The 22,476-nt window shown below is 36.9% G+C and overlaps 1 protein-coding gene across 1 annotated transcript in view; it reads right to left on the bottom strand.

The window, feature by feature from the left end:
* The window catches only part of nAChRalpha6 (nicotinic acetylcholine receptor alpha6), a 147,606-nt gene that overhangs the window by 52,275 nt on the left and 72,855 nt on the right, over nucleotides 1–22,476 (bottom strand). Inside the window, exon 2 of the mRNA XM_028302085.1 lies at nucleotides 5,972–6,111. Coding sequence (XP_028157886.1) covers nucleotides 5,972–6,111 — 140 coding nt within the window. The remainder of the gene's footprint in view (nucleotides 1–5,971; nucleotides 6,112–22,476) is intronic.

The raw sequence follows: 22,476 nt of genomic DNA, 5'->3' as shown, positions 1-22,476 counted from the left end.
TTTTAGTATAAAAAGTATAGTTTATTCCAAATCCTTTCTTCAGCTAAAGCCTTGAAATATTACCTAATTTATCCGCTACCATGCAACAAGTTTTCAACATGTTGCTTGCATAGTAGATTATCACGAGTCGTATCGAGCATTACAACATTTCCATCATGTTAATCCATGTCATACATTATGGGAAAGTGTTCTATTACCTCTTCACGCCAAAACCGCTGAAACGATTAAGGTGTTTGGTATACCTAAAGACAGTCCCAGGAGATGAGAGGATGAGAGGTCTCTGTGCACATGATAAAGTTTTTCTGTGACAGACGAGGGCGGAGAAAATTGACTCAAGATCTATCACTAGCGTTTGCAATAATTCTGAATATCATACTACTCCTACTACCTACTAATTTTAGTACCACTCAGAATCAAAATTAAAACGTTAAAGTCTGCAAATAAAGATGTGACCGAAATAGGGTTGCCAGGCGTCCGGCTTTAGCCGGACATGTTTGGCTTTTTAGGGGCTTGTCCGGCCAAATATTGTCTTGTCCGGCCTGTCCGGCTTTTGTTAGGCTTTTTATGTGGCTGCCGCGCCAGTCGAAACTCGAGCCACAGAATAATGTTCATTTAAAGATGATAGTACCCACTCATGNCGTGTCATGGTACATTAGCTATTAAAAAGGTATGTCCGGCTTTTAGGGTAAAATGTCCGGCCAAATGAAGCACAGAGTCCGGACCTGGCAACCCTAGACCGAAACCGGTTCGAGCCAGCTCAATCTGGCCGCGTCTCGTTCACTCCGGTCCGTGCCGCTCGCAAATTAAACCGCGGCACGTGCGTTTCAGTGTACACGAAAAATGCCGGCGAATAACGAGTGTTTCAACCTTTAAATTGTTTTCGGCCTCTGCCAAAGTAGAGAGGCTGTGGGGCGAGAAATCGTCTTTGATTTTAGCTTTTGAGAAAAGTGACGGCAAGTTTTAAGAATTTTTGACTTTATATCATAACAAATGTGTATTTTTTTTTTCTCTGGCAAATTCACAATTAGCAATTATTTCAGCATTTAACATATTTTTATTAAAACCAATACAAAAGTAATACATGGTATTTTATAAAACCAGAAACTCTACACTTTGTTATAATGCCACGGTATAAGTAGTACTCTATGTTTTAAATTGAATTAAAATGCTTAACTGGCCAACCAATAAATTTATAACTAGAGTCAATCAACTTAAAATTAGTCCAGCAAAATTGATTTGATTCCCGCGCGGCATATTAACGAATTTACCTAACAACGAATTAGTGGTGGGCATCATTTTTGATGTTCACTCAAATTCGATGCTCTGGTTTATCATTTAGCTGCCTATTATGTTAAATCACTGGTGAATTCCATTTTCCACATGCCAATTAATTGGACAAATTGTTAAAACAAAACAATTACTCTCTCTGACTTTATTTGTTTATGCAAAACTTTTGATGTTTACAAAAGCTGGAATAATAAATTAACATTTATTAACACACACTTACTACTCAAGTAACTCTCGCAGCAATGTTTTAAATAAATTCTTTATGCAAAGAACTTTTATTTTTCAAAAATACCTATCAAATTTTTAATTAATAAACAAACTGTGATAACATCTACGAAAGATTAAGACGCATTGAACAACACAGAAATTGATGAACGTTTATTTACTTGTACTACATTAGTCATCGTTTGAAGTCTTTAAGTAAATAGCTCTGTTATTCGCCTATAAATATTTTTATAGGGTCAATTATAAATAATTTGTGAAGAAAATACGATACAATAAAAATAAAGTCCCCTCAACGACGATCACCCTACACAGAACCTCAAGAAATACAACCCTGGAGTAAAACAACAATTAGACACAACAACTGGCGTCTAAACTGCCGAGTGCGTCCAAAAACTAAGCAGATTTACTTACATTAGCTCCAGCTGGCAGAGCGCCAAGCCAAGTTGCTCTTTATTAAAGAGAAAGGAATTACATACAACAACTGAAAGTGCAATTTCCATGTACACATTGTATTTTTTGAAACTTATAAGTATACTTCACTCGACAATTTAGAACACATTTCAATACAACTTTTTTACTAATGGTTGGAATATCATTTCAATATTAAAACCAGTAATAACCTCATTTCAGAGAACACTTTATTACTTTGTTTTTAGGTATCCGACAAAACGTTCACATTGTGAAAGTTATTATTATGCTCGGAATTTAATTTTCATAATTTCGTAGTCCGAAGCCAAGCTCCTCTATTATTAGAAATATAAATCATCTTTTGACATGTAGGTCTACATTTCCACGGCTAAAATACATGTCAAAAAATATTTCCCATAAATCAATAGGCGCTGTGGACCCAGCTTAACGATTTTCTGTCAGAGTTTTGTATCACTGATTGAAAAATTACAAAGCACCTGAATAATGTCTTACCTTAATAATGCTTAAATAATTATTTTAACGCGTAATCTAGAACAAAACACTGACAGACATCGCTATCTTCTCAGTTCAATTCTCGGAACAACTCACAAGGAGATATTATTACTAGAGCAGACATATCAGATGGAATCTGTACGCTGACCTTAATTGATTATGAAATTATTAAAGTAACATTATGTAAAATAAATGTATGAAAACCACACGAGAAACTTGTCTCATCGCAAATCAGGATTTCAGTCACTTCTACAAATTGCAATATGAAACGGTTCATACGAGTACATGATGATGATGTCTGAACGATAGAAATGTGTGACATATGGATTGTTAAGAAATTGCTGAGAGAGGACTACAAAAAACGGTTACACGGTGTAATTTCAAAGATTACTGAAGAAAATAAACCTCTTTCACTGGCAAACTTTGTCTCTTTCTCAGTCCCAAATACCAACATTTTTAAGGTCTAGATGCGACTAATCCAGATGATTAAACAAACGTAGTTATGAAACATTTCATTTCCCTTTTGTAGTAGTGATAGTACTNACAAGTTTCCAACATGTTGCTTGCATAGTAGATTATCACGAGTCGTATCGAGCATTACAACATTTCCATCAGCATGTCATATTAAAAATTATGGGAAAGTGAGTTCTATTACCTCTTCATGCCAAAACCGCTGAAACGATTTAGGTGAAATTATTATACTATATAATACGTAGAGATAGTTTGAGTCTCGGGAAAGGAGAGGATAGTCTTATGCCGGTTTTTGAAACGTCAATGTCCACATGATAAAGTTTTTCTGTAGGTAACAAACGAGAGCCGATAAAATTGACTCAAGCTTTATCACTAGCGTTTGCAATAATTCAGAATATACACTAAAAAAAATTTTTGGTTACTGCCTACACAAAAAAGTGACCACCGAACTAAGTGTTGACTACAACCAAACTAAGTCTAGCTCACTACAGAATTATTTGTTTAATTTACATTTTGTTCCTCATAACCAAAGTGTTCGGTGGTCACTTTGTGTAAGCAGTAACAAACATTTTTTCAGTGTACTGCTGGTACTACGCCTACTACCTACTGCTTTTAGTACCACTCAGAATCAAAATTAAAACGTTAAAGTCTGCAAATAAAGATGTGACCGAAACCGGTTCGAGCCAGCTCAATCTGGCCGCGTCTCGTTCACTCCGGTCCGTGCCGCTCGCAAATTAAACCGCGGCACGTGCGTTTCAGTGTACACGAAAAATGCCGGCGAATAACGAGTGGTTCAACCTTTAAATTGTTTTCGGCCTCTGCCAAAGTAGAGAGGTTGTTGGGCCGAAAAATCTAAATCGTCTTTGATTTCAGCTTTTGAGAAAAGTGACAGCAAGTTTATTTATTTCATAACAAGAAGGTCAGTGAGTTTTAAAATGGTTACGTGTTTTTTCTCTGGCAAGTTCACAATTATTTCAGCATTTAACATATTTTTATAAAAACCAATATAAAAGTAATACATGGTATTTTATAAAACCAGAAACTCTACACTTTCTTATAATGCCACGGTATAAGTGGTACTCTATGTTTTGAATCAATTGAAATGCCTAACTGGCCAACAAATAATTTATAATAAGAGTCAATCAACTTAAAATTAGTCCAGCAAAATTGATTTGATTCCCGCGCGGCATATTAACGAATTTACCTAACAACGAATTAGTGGGTGGCATAATTTTTGATGTCCACTCAAATTCGATGCTCTGGTTTATCATTTAGCTGCCTACTATTTTAAATCACTGGTGAATTCCATTTTCACATGCCAATTTATTGGGATTAATTGGACAAAATGTTAAAACAAAACAATTATTCTCTCTGACTTTATTTGTTTATGCAAAACTCTTGATGTTTACAAAAGCTGGCATAATAATTAACATTTAATTTATTAACACACACTTACTACTCAAGTGACTCTTTTAAATTCATTGTGCAGTTAATGCGTTTTACATATCTTAAAAATGTACAAGAAAGAGCTTTTATTTTTCAAAAATACCTATCTATTTAATTAATAAACAAACTAATAAATAACATCTAAATGAGATACGTATTGAACATCACACTAATATTATGATGATGTTGATTTACTCGTACTAAATTAGTAATCGTTTGAATAAATAGCTCTGTTATTCGCCCGTAAATATTTTAAGTGGGTCAATTTTAATTAATTTTTAAGGGAAATACGATATAATAAAAATAAAGTGCCCCTCAACGACGATCACCCTACACAGAACCTCAAGAAGTACAACCCTGGAGTAAAACAACAATTAGACACAACAACTGGCGTCTAAACTGCCGAGTGCGTCCAAAAACTAAGCAGATTTACTTACATTAGCTCCAGCTGGCAGAGCGCCAAGCCAAGTTGCTCTTTATTAAAGAGAAAGGAATTACAACAACTGAAAGTGCAATTTCCATGTACACATTGTATTTTTTTAAACTTGTAAGTGTACTTCACTCGACAATTTAGAACACATTTCAATACAACTTTGTTACTAATGGTTGGAATATCATTTCAATATTAAAACCAGTAATAGCTTCATTTCAGATAACACTTTATTACTTTGTTTTTCGGTATCCGGCAAAACGTTCACATTGTGAAAGTTATTATTATGCTCGGAATTTAATTTTCATAATTTCGTAGTCTGAAGCCAGGTCTGAAGCTCCTCGATTATTAGAAATCATCTTTTGACATGTAGGTCTACTAAAGGCTAAAATACATGACAAAAAATACTTCCCATAAATCAATAGGCGCTGTGGACCCAGCTTAACGATTTTCTGTCAGAGCTTTGTATAACTGATTGAAAAATTACAAAGCACCTGAATACTGTCTTACATAACGTTAAATGATTATTTGAACGCGTAATCTAGAACAAAACACTGACAGACATCGCTATCATCAGTTCTCGAAACCACTCACAAAGTGATATACCTATTAGACTAGAGCAGACATATCAAATGAAATTTGTACGCTGACCTTAATTGATTATGAAATTACTAAATTATATGTAAAATTAATGTATCCCACACGAGAAACTTGTCTTGTCTGTGATTTTAGTCACTTCTACAAATTGCTATATGAAACGTTTCATACGAGTACATGATGATGATGTCTGAACGATGGAAATGTGCGACTTGGATTGTTAGGAAGCTGCTGAGAGAAGACGACAAAAAACGGTTACACGGTGCAATTTCAAAGATTACTGAAGAAAATAAACCTCTTTCACTGGCAAACTTTGTCTCTTTCTCAGTCCCAAATAGCAACATTTTTAAGGTCTAGATGCGACTAATCCAGAGGATTAAACAAACGTAGTTATGAAACATTTCATTTCCCTTTTGTAGTAGTGACAGTACCNATAGTACTGCACTTCTTCCTAATGGTAACTCGCGTTTCCTCGCAACAGTGGGGCCAAGTAGACACTAATCAAATGAGTGAAACTACAAAATCAATTCCCAGTCAGCGCACAAACCACCTGACATATCCATCCTACCCTCATCTAAAGGTCAATGAACTCACCACGTCGATGATTTGTTGCAGTGTCAAGCCGAACTTGACCTCCAAAGGCTCGCTCTCGTTGGCCACAGGCCGCTCAAGCGTGTTGTACGACGCGAGCAGCGCGTTCAGTAGCCGCTTCTCGTGAGGACCTTGCTCCGATACTGTGACAGAAAAAGATACGTTAGATAGGGGACAGAAGGTCGATATTTTCCTACTTTGCTGGTATCGTTAAAAGTCAGTCATCAAGTTACTGATTAAGGATGGATTCGACCAAACAAGAGTAAATATTAATCTAAGAATATTTTGGTCAGTTATTCGACACTTTAATATATTTCCTATACTGAAACTGTCAATGTGCCAGTTATACCAGGAATTATTGTCGGATAAAAGTTTGGTAGAATTGGGCCTTAGTTATAAAGAGAAAATCAAATAAGAAGGGATCTCTCGACGTAAACAGTTAAATTCGTTAAAATAACAAACAATGCATCAGAAGTTTAAACACAATTGGATAGTTTTACTTTATCATGACATTATTGTAAATCACTGATCATTGCTAGTTTAGCAAATAAGTTTATCTGCTCTGAGAATAATAATAAAGATAAAATAGCCTAACTGGTAAGTAATGGGGGGTAAATACTAATAAATCAAAGTCTTATAACAATACCAGCACTAGAAAATAAATTGTTCGAATACAATATTTTATTTCTCAGACGTATAAGAGCTGAGGTGTTCCATTCCATTCATCATAGCAAACAATCCACGATTTATTTGTATTGTCGCCAACAATTTCTACTTCTAACATTCTTATAGAATTATTCCAGTTTCTTCAGTTATAACACACATATTCCACAAGCATACGAATCTCTCAAATACCCAACAGTCATACATTTCAATCGAAATTTGGAAATATATTAATTTCCCAAGTTCAGTTCGGATTACCCTTAGTTCACTACCTCTAAGCACACCTGGAGTTAGCACTGGATAACACTATAACACCTCCATCCCACACCTGGGACCCTTACTCACGTTATAGTTCTTAAACTGAAGTAGTAAAGTCCGTATTTGCGGTACATTATCGGATCCGGCTCGAAGGACCAGCAATAAACACTCATTTCGGGAGCTTATTCAGCTCTCGTGTATGTGATATAGTGGATTTCGGTGACGGATATAATTTACAGTTGCCCGCACATCAGAGTATAGAAATTTTGTTGCAAAATGAACCATATTACCACTGCCTAAGATTCAACAGTTGATTAATGTTTGTAAATAAGAATCATATCAAAAGATTGAATTCTTTTGCAGTTCTTAATAACCTTAATTACATTAAGGTAAGGGCGTGTTTCCACTGAAACATCTCGTTTTTTGCAGGACTGTTTTTGCAGGATCCCGTTTAGTAGTAGGTATACGAATTTTAATAGTAACGTTTACACAAACATCCCGTTGGAAGTATTCTGCAAAAAACCGTTCCGCTCGAATTTGTAGCTCGAATTTCAAACACACATAAGGCTGAGTTGCACCACCTAACTTTAACGGTAACTATGACGATAACCGGTGCTTTTTGTATGGAGTTTGACAGATTTTTGACGTTTGTTGAAGTTAAAGTAAGATGGTGTGACCCAGCCTATGTGCAAACTAGACAGTTTTGCGAGATACTGCATTACTGGATCCCGCAACTGGATTGCCGTGAGAACAAACTCTAATTTGTACAAGAAGCATTAATATTAATGGTGGCATTGTTAACGATGTTACGTTACTCAGGTGGCGGTTGTTCCGCACATCAAAGGGATTTGCTAATTATTACGTAACTACTAAACAATATTACTAAGATCGTTAGTATAGTCATAGCAGATTAAATTGATTGCATAGCTGATAAGTAATGTCTTAAGTAGAGCGTCCTTTAGTATAGTACCAAAGCCTCACCAGACAGAAAACGTATACAAATCTTAGGCTGGGTTGCACCATCTTACCTTAACTTTGACAAACGTCAAAAATCTGCCAAAATCCATACAAAAAACACCGGTTATCGTTATAGTTACGGGCAAAGTTAGGTGGTGCAACTCATCCTTAAACATTTGAATGTCATTTTACATGCAATGTTGTAGTAATTCTCACGCAAAGAACACGCCATGTATTACTATGGCACGCCACACCATGCCTTAAAAACATCCATCCAACCAGAATGAAACTGATGCAATACTGCTGTATTTACTATTATTTAGCGAAGTTAAAAATAATCAGCTAATACGAATAAAGAGGTTCTAATTTCACAATAATATATCAAGAAGAATTTCCCAAGTGGTTCAATTCAATACTTTTTCTGCCTACACATACATAATTTGCCTCTATTCACCGCATGTTAGAAATTTCTCTATACCAACTGCTTAAATCTGTAGATTAAGTTGGTTTCTTAATTCATAAATAATGAGCAAGCACCTTCGAGATTTCCGTTTCAAGGCAAGGGAGTGTTTGCAAATAAAGATTTATGAAGTTCACCTGTTGCAGGTTTATGTGCCACAAAAAAGTCGTTACGCCAAAGCACCTATTAGAAAGAGGTGCAATATGCTACGTAATTTCAGTTGAGATATTTGGATCGTGATATGCTGATCCGTCTGCGAACTTCAACAGGTAATCAGGTAACTTAACTACCTGCCACGTTAAATGTTTAGAAATCTTGGGTTTAAATAACGCTTAATTACTCATTACCATCATAACCATAGGTCCGTAACTTTCATGAGAAATGTATAAAATGTGCCTAATGTAATCATCCTAGACTGTATCACACTTAACACCGGTGAGATTGCGGTCAAATACCTGCCTTGTCTTACAAAAAAAATATTGTTAGATCTACTTTAAGGCTAATAACTACGAGTATGTAGTTAACAAATTTTACTTCATTTCAATTAAGGTCTTCACTTCGGTTTCTTTGGTAGAGCCCGCTTCTTTGCTTCCAATCCAATTGTGCAGGTCCAACTTGGTTAAAAATTATTATTGTCCTTTTAGGTATATCTATCTTTATAGCTATACGTAAGAAACTTTTCCCAACAGTGGGATATAGCAGCTGGATTAGATTATAAGCCACCCAAGTTAAAATGATTAAGGATACGAGATCAAAAGCCGATAAAGAGGTCAGTAACTAACGCAGTTACGGTCGCTCAAGCCGGCTAAGGTGACGGATATAATTTACAGTTGCCCGCACATCAGAGTATAGAAATTTTGTTGCAAAATGAACCATATTACCACTGCCTAAGATTCAACAGTTGATTAATGTTTGTAAATAAGAATCATATCAAAAGATTGAATTCTTTTGCAGTTCTTAATAACCTTAATTACATTAAGGTAAGGGCGTGTTTCCACTGAAACATCTCGTTTTTTGCAGGACTGTTTTTGCAGGATCCCGTTTAGTAGTAGGTATACGAATTTTAATAGTAACGTTTACACAAACATCCCGTTGGAAGTATTCTGCAAAAAACCGTTCCGCTCGAATTTGTAGCTCGAATTTCAAACACACATAAGGCTGAGTTGCACCACCTAACTTTAACGGTAACTATGACGATAACCGGTGCTTTTTGTATGGAGTTTGACAGATTTTTGACGTTTGTTGAAGTTAAAGTAAGATGGTGTGACCCAGCCTATGTGCAAACTAGACAGTTTTGCGAGATACTGCATTACTGGATCCCGCAACTGGATTGCCGTGAGAACAAACTCTAATTTGTACAAGAAGCATTAATATTAATGGTGGCATTGTTAACGATGTTACGTTACTCAGGTGGCGGTTGTTCCGCACATCAAAGGGATTTGCTAATTATTACGTGACTACTAAACAATATTACTAAGATCGTTAGTATAGTCATAGCAGATTAAATTGATTGCATAGCTGATAAGTAATGTCTTAAGTAGAGCGTCCTTTAGTATAGTACCAAAGCCTCACCAGACAGAAAACGTATACAAATCTTAGGCTGGGTTGCACCATCTTACCTTAACTTTGACAAACGTCAAAAATCTGCCAAAATCCATACAAAAAACACCGGTTATCGTTATAGTTACGGGCAAAGTTAGGTGGTGCAACTCATCCTTAAACATTTGAATGTCATTTTACATGCAATGTTGTAGTAATTCTCACGCAAAGAACACGCCATGTATTACTATGGCACGCCACACCATGCCTTAAAAACATCCATCCAACCAGAATGAAACTGATGCAATACTGCTGTATTTACTATTATTTAGCGAAGTTAAAAATAATCAGCTAATACGAATAAAGAGGTTCTAATTTCACAATAATATATCAAGAAGAATTTCCCAAGTGGTTCAATTCAATACTTTTTCTGCCTACACATACATAATTTGCCTCTATTCACCGCATGTTAGAAATTTCTCTATACCAACTGCTTAAATCTGTAGATTAAGTTGGTTTCTTAATTCATAAATAATGAGCAAGCACCTTCGAGATTTCCGTTTCAAGGCAAGGGAGTGTTTGCAAATAAAGATTTATGAAGTTCACCTGTTGCAGGTTTATGTGCCACAAAAAAGTCGTTACGCCAAAGCACCTATTAGAAAGAGGTGCAATATGCTACGTAATTTCAGTTGAGATATTTGGATCGTGATATGCTGATCCGTCTGCGAACTTCAACAGGTAATCAGGTAACTTAACTACCTGCCACGTTAAATGTTTAGAAATCTTGGGTTTAAATAACGCTTAATTACTCATTACCATCATAACCATAGGTCCGTAACTTTCATGAGAAATGTATAAAATGTGCCTAATGTAATCATCCTAGACTGTATCACACTTAACACCGGTGAGATTGCGGTCAAATACCTGCCTTGTCTTACAAAAAAAATATTGTTAGATCTACTTTAAGGCTAATAACTACGAGTATGTAGTTAACAAATTTTACTTCATTTCAATTAAGGTCTTCACTTCGGTTTCTTTGGTAGAGCCCGCTTCTTTGCTTCCAATCCAATTGTGCAGGTCCAACTTGGTTAAAAATTATTATTGTCCTTTTAGGTATATCTATCTTTATAGCTATACGTAAGAAACTTTTCCCAACAGTGGGATATAGCAGCTGGATTAGATTATAAGCCACCCAAGTTAAAATGATTAAGGATACGAGATCAAAAGCCGATAAAGAGGTCAGTAACTAACGCAGTTACGGTCGCTCAAGCCGGCTAACTTAGTTTCAGACTGGAACTACTTATGTGAGCTGAGAGAATTGCAATTCCTTGAAGCTCTTGAGCCATATTAGAACTTATANAACTTATGATTAAATAATTATTCGCTAGAGAACACATTGTTTAAAAAGTTATTTCAAAAATTGAACCCTGGCAAATTCTTAGGCCCAGAACAGACGGTGAAACGCAACTGAAACGAACTGCAACTTTCTGATGATTCTGATGAGTGAAACTGAAACTGAAAGTTTCAAACTGGTCGCGTCATGCATGGTCTCTCAACGGACGCTATGGCAGAAACTTAAATGCAACTCAAAAGTAACTAGCAGTTGCAGTTTCGTTGCAGTTGCGTTTCACCGTCTGTTTTGGGCCTTAGACTGTAGATCTAGCGTTTAACTCAGTCTGACAGTCAAAATATATGCGATGGTATAATAATAAAGTTCCTAACTTTATCTCGTACAAGATCAGTCAGACCAAACCACACAATGATGTTTGACTCTCCGGTTTTTACGTCAAGTGAATAAAACGAAACCTGAAGGGTTAATTAGGTCCGTAATTCATTTAACCCGCCAACTGTCGGCCAGCCGTGTAGCCCTTTGATCCGCCCTCGTAATCACATCAGCGGGGTAACCTACGTCCTAGTGTTTTCTTAACTTGATAAATGGAAACTGGAGGGGAAGTAATTAGGAGCACATAAAAGCTTAAAAGATGGCGCTGATTGAGATCCTTTATGCTGTCAAAATGGTCGAAGTTGAGTAAGATTTTGTACAGACATACAAATCTTTGAAATGAAATTCACGTCCACGGGACAAATATGGGTTTCAAAGAAATTACCTTTTAATTGGAAGTAGGTAGTAATGTGCGTAAATTACTATAAGAACAGCAAATAATAACACTATTTCCCAGTTTGAGTTTAGATTATTTCATACCGATTTGACCACAATATCTGCTATGTATTCTGTGGTCAATTGACCTGGCTCTACCGCTAATATCAAGTACGAAATACTGGTAATGGATATGTACCTAATACAATGCAAATATTTAGTATTCTGTGTGATCTGATTAAATTAGTTCCAAGTTCCAAGTCTCATCTACCTCCGGTACAAGTTGATCCTGGCTGTACAGGTTGTTGTACATGTTGTAATGCTGGGAACGAGAAGTGTCAGCAGTGTCATTATTTTTGTTGTCAGTTATCATTACAAAAATTTGCACCTATTTACAATATTTGATTCGATCTTTCCATTTGAATCTAATAGAATAAGTGCATGAAATTTGTTGCGCAATGGAAACCCGATACATTTCCTCCATTGTATGATTCTATGTGATCGAATGAAAAGTCTTTAAAAGCTATATTTCGGAGTGTATTTGTGTGTTTGTTCATCCTCCTGTCAGGCCGGCTGCAACGGAACGGATCGGTTTTTTGCAAAGCCGCGGAGTGACGGGTGCCTTTGTGCTCCCAAAAATACTGTTCACTGCGGAAACGTGATAAAGTCTTCGTTTGGCGTTGAATTTTACGTGGACAGTCGTGAGTTTAGTTTGTACCTTTAAATGACATTATAGTTTGTATTTGTTTACGTTCCTCGTCGATGATTTTATACATGTAGATGTTGTGCTTATGGGAGTAGCTTCCTTGAGGTCATTCTATAGGCTACTCTTCGGGTTTATGAGAGTAGAACTGCCGTTAAGTAGCATCCTTAAGGGGAATTTTGTAGTCTACTCTTCGGGGAACATTTCAAGCATTATGTAGCCCTATTCCCTATTAAAAAACTTTATAATCTTAACTTGTGTATCAGCACGAAGACATGATCATGCCGTTTATTCCATAGTAGCTGCACACGCAACATCTAATCGCCAAAATCCGTTTCAAATTAATCGTCCAGTCAACCACGAACTATCTATCTATCTATACTCATATCATGTAGAACTCTATAAATAATAGAGGTGAAGCCACATACCGGGAAACCAGGATCTATATTAGGTTCGAGTTCAAAGTTACGTTACGTGCTATCATATACAACGTGAATGAAATAAATCCACTCAAAAGTCCATATTATAATAACACCAAGTTAAAAAACACATCGAATTGTAGAGCTAAAGAAATTCAAGTGTGAAATTAATCCTTTGGCACTGGTTCGCAGAAATTATGGCATAATTATGAAATAAAGCACAAGAGCTGTTTAATGGAACAACCAAATTACGTGTTGTTTCCCAGCAACGTGGAGGAAATAATGTGAAATGTTTTCATTATAAATATTCATCACTCACATTGTGCGTTTATTAAAATGGGACGAAACGTACGGGATGAATACTGATTCGCGGTGAGTTTAACTTGCGGCTACTACTCGTGTAGGCTGTGATATCATATCACGTATCTAATTATGTTTATTTAATTCTCAACTATTATCAAAATCAAAATTATCTTTATTTGTTTAGACTAATTAAATTAGTACTTACAAATCGTCAAATGCTCTTAAGGAGCCTATACATGTCTCATTCTTTTTTGCCCTACCAGCGCTTCTGTATATCTTTCCTTGACCATGTATTAAAAACAAAACAAGATACCCACTTTCATCAATGAACATACTTGCTACAAATTTCATGAATTTAAAACATGCTAGTAAAGTCAAAGTCAAGTAAGTCAAAACATGCAAGTATGAATCAAAAACAATAAGATTTTGAAATAAACTATTTCCAACTTGGTAACTTTCAGTGGGGGAAAATTTTACTATTGAATTGGCAGAAATCATTATGATTTAAATGCAAAGTATAGTTTACGACTAACCTGCAATTATGAAACTTTAAAAAACGCCGGACTTTTCTATGAGCATTTAAACATCGCAATACTTTTCAAATTGAAAAGAGACTGCTTACATAACTAATTATTTTCCTGCTAGAACACATCTCGTTTGTAATAAGAGGTACTTAGAAGTAGTGAATAAAGGACNACATCAGCAGGGTAACCTACGTCCTAGTGTTTTCTTAACTTGATAAATGGAAACTGGAGGACAAGTAATTAGGAGCACATAAAAGCTTAAAAGATGGCGCTGATTGAGGTCCTTTATGCTGTCAAAATGGTCGAAGTTGAGTAAGATTTTGTACAGACATACAAATCTTTGAAATTGAATTCACGTCCACAGGACAAATATGGGTTTCAAAGAAATTAAAATATACATAAAATTACCTTGTAATTGGAAGTAGTAATGTGCGTAAATTACTACATGAACAGCAAATAATTATCATATTTCGCAGTTTGAGTTAAATTATTTCATACCGATTTGACCACAATATCTGCTATGTATTCTGTGGTCAATTGACCTGGCTCTACCGCTATTATCAAGTACGAAACACTGATAATGGTGTAATAGGTACAATGTAAAATATGTCGTTATTCTGTGTGATCAGTAGCCTCATTCACGTAAAAAAAACTTCCACGACAACAAAACACTGAGTGAGATCCTATCGAGTAATCGTTCTATCAAAATGACCTTTGTGAATACGGATTTAGAACTGTTTTTCAATTGGACGACTTTTGAACGTCAGCGAGATCTTGACTGTTAAAATACGTGAATTTAGGCTACTGATTATATAAATTACTTGCGAGTCCCTAGTCACATAAAATCAAAATCAAAATTATCTTTATTTGTGTAATTAAATTAATACTTGTAAATCGTCAAATGCCATGCCCGTTTTCACCATCAATCCCTTATTTTTAAGTAACCTCTATGGTAACAAATAACAGGAATTTTGTTGTCAAAGGGGTCACTTAAAAATTAGGAATTGATGGTGAAAACGGGCATCATTCTTTTTTTGCCCTACCTAACCTACCTATAAAATATTTATCTCCGGGATAAGACGTAGATCCTCAATGTACAGGAGTTGCAATGCTGGGAACGAGAAGTGTGAGCAGTGTCATTCTTTTATTGTTAGTTATCATTCCAAAAAATTGCACTTACTTACAATATTCGATTCGATCTTTCCATTTGAATCTAATAGAATAAATGCATGAAATTTGTTGCGCAATGGAAACCCGATACATCTCCTCCATTGTATGATTATACGTGATCGAATGAAAAGTCTTTAAAAGCTATATTTCGGAGTGTATTTGTGTGTTTGTTCATCCTCCTGTCAGGCCGGCTGCAACGGAACGGATCGGTTTTTTGCAAAGCCGCGGAGTGACGGGTGCCTTTGTGCTCCCAAAAATACTGTTCACTGCGGAAACGTGATAAAGTCTTCGTTTGGCGTTGAATTTCACGTGGACAGTCGTGAGTTTAGTTTGTACCTTTAAATGACATTATAGTTTTTATTTGTTTACGTGACTCGTCGATGATTTTACTCATGTTGATGCTGTGCTTATGGCAGTAGAACAACGCTGTAATGTGGCTTCCTTGAGGGTTTTCTATAGGCTACTCTTCGGGGAATATTTCAAGGATTATATAGCCCTATTCCCTATTAAAAACTTTATAATCTTAACTTTTATATCAGCATGAAGACATGATCATACCGTTTATTCCATAGTAGCTGCACACGCAACATCTAATCGCCAAAATCCGTTTCTAATCAATCGTCAGTCAACCACGAACTATCATCTAAGTATACTGATATCATATAGAACTCTTTAATAGAGGTGAATCCACATACCGGGAAACCAGGATCTATATATTAGGTTCGAGTTTAAAGTTACCTACGTTACGTGCTATCATATACAACGTGAATGAAATAAATCCGCTCAAAAGTCCATATTTATAATAACACCAAGTAAAAAAACACATCGAATAGTAGAGCTAAAGAAATTCAAGTGTGAAATTAATCCTTTGGCACTGGTTCGCAGAAATGATGGCATAATTATGAAATAAAGCACAAGAGCTGTTTAATGGAACAACCAAATTACGTGTTGTTTCCCAGCAACGTGGAGGAAATAATGTGAAATGTTTTCATTATAAATATTCATCACTCACATTGTGCGTTTATTAAAATGGGACGAAACGTACGGGCTGAATACTGATTCGCGGTGAGTTTAACTTGCGGCTACTACTCGTGTAGGCTGTGATATCATATCACGTATCTAATTATGTTTATTAATTCTCACCAATTAAAAACAAAACAAGATACCTACCTCAATGAGCAATACGTGCTACAACTTTCATGAATTTAAAACATGCAAGTGTGAATCAAAAACAATAAGATTTTGAAATAAACTATTTCCAACTTGGTAACTTTCAGTGGGGGAAAATTTTACTATTTAATTGGCAGAAATCATTATTCTGTAAATGCAAAGTATGGTTTTACGACTAACCTGCAATAATGAAACTTTCAAAAACACCGGGAATTTCTATGAGCGTTTAAACATAGCAATACTTTTCAAATTGAAAAGGTTTTGCTTGCATAACTAATTATTTTCCTGCTAGAATACATCTCGTTTGTAATAAGAGGTACTTAGAAGTGAATGAAGGATNTAAAGGACCAAGCAACTTGTGATTATAGTGTGTGAATGGTTACGTTCACGGTTGCTTTGCCGTTAATGGCTGAAACTCTACAGTAGCATTTAACGTGTTAACGTTGTACGAGAACTAGTGTGCAACAAATAACGACATGGCTTCATTAATTAGTTTAAAATCAAATTGAAATAAACCGACGATTGTTGGAATACGAATTGTGAATTGCAGTGCTTGAAAGCTGTATAATTTAATTAAAATTTGTTTTATAATGATAGCAATGCAATGGTATTAAAACTTCATCAATTAGAGTTTGGGTTTAATTGTATTACCTGTACCTACAGTAATATGTAACTATTTCATGTTATTCATATGTAGGTAGTACTTATACTGTGCTTATACATTTAATAATATAACACGTATAAGTGTTCTGAAAGGGCATTTTTTATGCAGTACAAAGCAGGTATTTATTGGACTTTAATGATACCAGAGGTGGAATTGTGTAAAGCAATCGTAATCATTTGACAATTCATAAAGTACGATTATTCTGTCAAACGCTTTGTCTAACTGACTTTATCGTACGTTATGAACTGTCAAATGATTACGATTACTTTACACAATAATTCCACCTCTGATGATAAGTGAGATGCCTTCAATAGAGAATTTGAATTTGAATATGTGTGTTGGAAAGATTTTTGTATCCTATTTATAAACGCAAAGGTGAGAATGAACAAATAAATAAAGACTCTTTCATGTAAATACTATTGCTACAGTACTACTGAAAATTTTCAGTTAAGTGTGATCCGAGTAGAACCTATGAATCTCTACATATGATCATCATCATCATCAGTTCTACTACTACTTACTATGGGCCTCATAAGAAGGCTCAAGGTCACACAAAGGGCGATGGAGCGGGCCATGCTTGGAGTTTCCCTGCGTGATCGAATCAGAAATTGGGAGATCCGCACGAGAACCAAAGTGACCGACATAGCTCGCAGAATTGCTAAAATCAAGTGGCAGTGGGCGGGACACATAGCTCGTAGTGACGATGGCCGTTGGGGCAGAAAAGTTCTCGAGTGGCGACCACGGGCTGGAAGACGTAGCGGGGGCAGGCCTCCTACTAGGTGGACCGACGATCTGGTAAAGGTCGCGGGAAGAGCCTGGATGCGGGCAGCGCAGGACCGTGCATTGTGGAAAACCTTGGAGGAGGCCTTTGTCCAGCAGTGGACGTCATTTGGCTGAAACGAACGAACATCATCAGTTCATTTAGTCTCCACTGCAGGAGCACGACTCTCTCTAATTTACCAGAGGCAAATGGCGGATTTGGCCAACACTCCCCACGCTGGCCAGACAGTTTGGGGAGGGTCTCTACATGACCTAGAGAAAAAACCACTTTATTTATTCTTCTATTTATTTTCCAGCGCCGTAAAAGATTTATTTGTTTTTGTAGTGTATTTAATTCCCTTTTATTCGCTGATCAGGGCAGGACAGTAAACATAATGAGGCGAATGGCTCTAATTAACGCGTGTTCGGCGTGCCAATTACGGCACTCGCTTTGTTTTTCATTACAAGACTAATCTTACGTTTATTATTGCGGATAAAACGGACCTGGTCCCAAATATTTTTAGTATATTTGTATAGTCAACTAGCTGACCCGGCGAACTTTGTTCCGCCTTAATGGCAATTAATAAGCAGACTTTTTTTAATTTCGAACGGGATAAAAAGTATCCTATGTCCTTCTCCTGGTTCTAAACTACCTCCCTGACAATTTTCAGCTAAATCGGTTCAGCCGTTCTTGAGTTATAAGTGGTGTAACTAACACGACTTTCTTTTATATACTCGTATATAGATGAGTCAACAGCACATCAAACTACACATTTTTGTTGTGACGTAACCCTATTACAACTAAGTACATAAAATACCACTGTGTTTAGCATGCTTGATGCGCTATCGTGTGTATTGTATATATTCAATTTGTCTTATTTCATACTACCTAAATTTGGAGGACGACTGAGCGGTATTACTAGATACCGCTCAGTGGACCGCCTATCTATTGAAGGTCGCGGGAAGCCCCGGGATGCGGGCAGCGCAGGATCGAGCGTTCTAGACTAAAAGCTAGTGAACGCCAGACCTACGTCATTTTATAAAAGCTGAAAGTTTGTCAGCGTATGCTCCTAATATAGGATATAATGTTGGTGAATTATGAAATTTGGGTCATCATCGCTTTGGGAGCTACCCTAAAAAAACTGTCTGGCAAGGAGTTGGAACTGTCAAAACTGTCTGGCTGTTGGGAAAAATACTTCTAATTATTGCCCAAATATTACACATAAAAATCAGATTTTATGGTATAACGTAAGTCTAACTTTTACGGTGGCTTTTTCTGTATATTCAATAGACTGTAATTCTACTAACGTTATACCATTAAATATGATTTTTTTTTTAATTTAAATATGATTTTCTTGCTTTAGCTCTTACTCTATTTTTAAAGTCTTTGGGAGCGGGCTTTGTACAGAAATGGACAGCATTTGGTTGAAACGAACGAACTAGGATCTGAGTTAATTCAAATCTAATATAATTTTATTTCCATAGCCAGACTACGAGCAGTCTCCTGAAAAAACGCTCAGCTATAAATCTCCACTCAAGAATAGATTTAGACGCGTGTTCTGAAACGACGCTCAAATCTTGATTCAAACTCAGGCATTTTCAACTTCAGTGATTGGTATATTTCAATATCTGAACGGACGTAAATCCTATGATTGATCTAGGTACCTCTACATATTGAATTTGACTATCACCAGCTAAAATCTATGCTGGTTTACCAGCCTGTAACAATATTGTGATTATAACAACATCTGAATACACATTTGTTGTTGCAATTATGTTTGAATCTCCAAAATTGTATTGCACAAACACATTGCAGCAATTTAGATGATATCAACGTAGGTAATATTAGCATCTTGCATTTTTACACAACCCAATAAACGATTTTACAAAGTGAGAGTTTAAAAAGGTGTTTACAGTACCTTTCCCATAAATTGCTCTGCACACTTCTTTATTTGATAACTTGCCAGCAATCGACGAGTGAAATACGGGTATATTTTATGTGTATAGGTGGATAAAACATCGAACTAAGTTAAGAAGCACCATCAATCACCCAAAACAATGGCATAACAACGAAAGCTCCAGTTTCCAGGGGCCAATAAATAAACAATAACACTAACGTTAATCCCGGCTTCGCCTGCTAATATCGCGCCGGATTAGCCGCCTTTATTGCGAGCGGGAGAGCCGTTATTGTGGTTTTTGAAATTCGAACAAAGATGCTGACCCAACGCTCGGCCACGCGGTATTTTGCGTTTTAGTTTTTGGATTTCGAAAGTCGGCTAAATATATGACGTTTTACTTTTTAATAAANACGTAGCGTGGGCAGGCCTCCTACTAGGTGGACCGACGATCTGGTAAAGGTCGCGGGAAGAGCCTGGATGCGGGCAGCGCAGGACCGTGCATTGTGGAAAACCTTGGAGGAGGCCTTTGTCCAGCAGTGGACGTCATTTGGCTGAAACGAACGAACATCATCAGTTCATTTAGTCTCCACTGCCGGAGCACGACTCTCTCTAATTTACCAGAGGCAAATGGCGGATTTGGCCTACACTCCCCACGCTGGCCAGACAGTTTGGGGAGGGTCTCTACATGACCATAACATGATAGAGAAAAAACTACTTTATTTTCAAAAAAAAATCAAAAATCAAAAATATTTATTCAGTTTAGACCACAAGTGGCACCTATGAACGTCAATAGAAAATAATAAAAAAAGAAAAGGTAGCCCTTATGGGGCACTTTACATGTCTCCTTATCTTTTGGGCCCTACCAGCGCTTCGAGACAAACATATGGCAAGTGCTGAGAAGAAACGCCGGAACAAACTCAGTCACCACTTATTGCCAGGAATTATCTAACGGTAAGAATAGTCAAATTTAAGTATTTTTTCTTCTATTTATTTTCCAGCGCCGTAAAAGATTTATTTGTTTTTGTAGTGTATTTAATTCTCTTTTATTCGCTGATCAGGGCAGGACAGTAAACATAATGAGGCGAACGGCTCTAATTAACGCGTGTTCGGCGTGCCAAATACGGCACTCGCTTTGTTTTTCATTACAAGACTAATCTTACGTTTATTATTGCGGATAAACTTCTTAAATGAGAAGGAAAGAACCTGGTCCCAAATATTTTTAGTATATTTGTGCAGTGAATGAGTCAACAACACATCAAACTACACATTTTTGTTGTGACGTAACCCTATTACAACTAGGTACATAAAATGCCACTGTGTTTAGTTTGCTTAATGCGCTATCGTCTGTACATATAAATCTATTTTTTCTTATTTCATACTACCTAAATTTGAAGGACGGTCTAGTAATACCACTCAGTGGACCGACTACCTAGTGAAGGTCGCGGGAAGCACCTGGATGCGGGCAGCACAGAACCGGGCGTTCTGAAAGTCTTTGGGGGCGGGCTTTGTACAGAAATGGACAGCATTTGGTGGAAACCAACGAACTAGAATTCTGAGTCAACTCAAATCTAATATAATTTTATTTTCATAGCTAGACTACGACCAGTCTCCCGAAAAGACGCTCAGCTATAAATCTCCACTCAAGAATAGATTTAGACTCGTGTTCTGAAACTACGCTCAAATCTCGATTTAAACTCAGGCATATTCAACTTCAGTGATTGGTATATTTTATTCCCATGATTGATCTAGGTACCTCTATATATTGAATTTGACTATCACCAGCTAAAATCTATGCTGGTTTACCAGCCTGTAACAATATTGTGATCAACAACATGTATCTTATCCACATCTGTTGTTGCAATTATGTTTGAATCTCCAAAATTGTATGGCACAAACACATTGCAGCAATTTAGATGATATCAACGTAGGTAAGATTAGCATCTTAAATTTTACACAACCTAACAAACGATTTTACAAGGTGAGATATTTTAAAAAGGTGTTTACTACCTCCCATAAATTATTGCCCTGCACACTTCTTTATTTGATAACTTGCCAACAATCGACGAGTGAAGTACGAGTATATTTTATATGTATAAAGTAAAACGTCGAACTAAGTTAAGAAGCACCATCAATCACCCAAAACAATGGCATAACAACGAAAGCTCCAGTTTCCAGGGGCCAATAAATAAACAATAACTGTTGCGGACAGCCGCTCGGGCGTGCGGAAATAAGAAAAACCTTCGGTTAAAATGAAGATGTATTCCTGCAAAATATGCCCACAACGGCTATCAAAAAAACACCAAACTTCAGAACTAAAACAAAAGGTATCAAAAGTAATAAAAAAAGTATAAAAAACATAGACAATGTAAAAAAGAGGTTGGTCCACCAATCGGTTCCCAACATCCTCCCCTCCTGTGGCGAAGCCACACTACTCTAGGGGTGCACCGACAGGTGGATCAGCCTGGATGGAATGGGGATGAAGCACCTAGAATGAAATGGATCGGGGTCGGCTGGTATCTCTGCAGTGGGCTGTGGGCGGCTATTAACAAGAGCTTCTGTTTTTCTCGGAGCATGGCATACAAGGCAGTCTCTACGGGGCGTCATGTGCGGAGCCACTGGCGGTTGAAAGGACCAAGAAATGCCAGGGTTGGCTCCAGCTTCTGCCATGGACTTCAAAATGTTGGAAACGCCGACGAAAGCCGTCCCATTGTCGGGAAAAATCTTCAATGGAGCGCCGCGTCGTGCAATAAAACGCCTCCAACGCCATGAGCGCGCTCTGTCGATAAACTGGCCACCAGCTCCAAATGGATCGCTCTCGCAGTCAAGCAGGTGAAGAGTGTGATCCAACGTTTCTCATGCCTTCGCCCCGCTGTGATGAGAACTGGACCCATGCAATCTAGCCCCACGCAAGTAAAAGGCGTCG

Source organism: Ostrinia furnacalis, unplaced genomic scaffold (genome assembly GCF_004193835.3).
Source record: "Ostrinia furnacalis isolate ACB-3 unplaced genomic scaffold, ASM419383v2 OfSCF1073, whole genome shotgun sequence".
Classification (NCBI taxonomy): Eukaryota; Metazoa; Arthropoda; class Insecta; order Lepidoptera; family Crambidae; genus Ostrinia; species Ostrinia furnacalis.
This window is presented reverse-complemented; position numbering and strand designations above follow the sequence as displayed.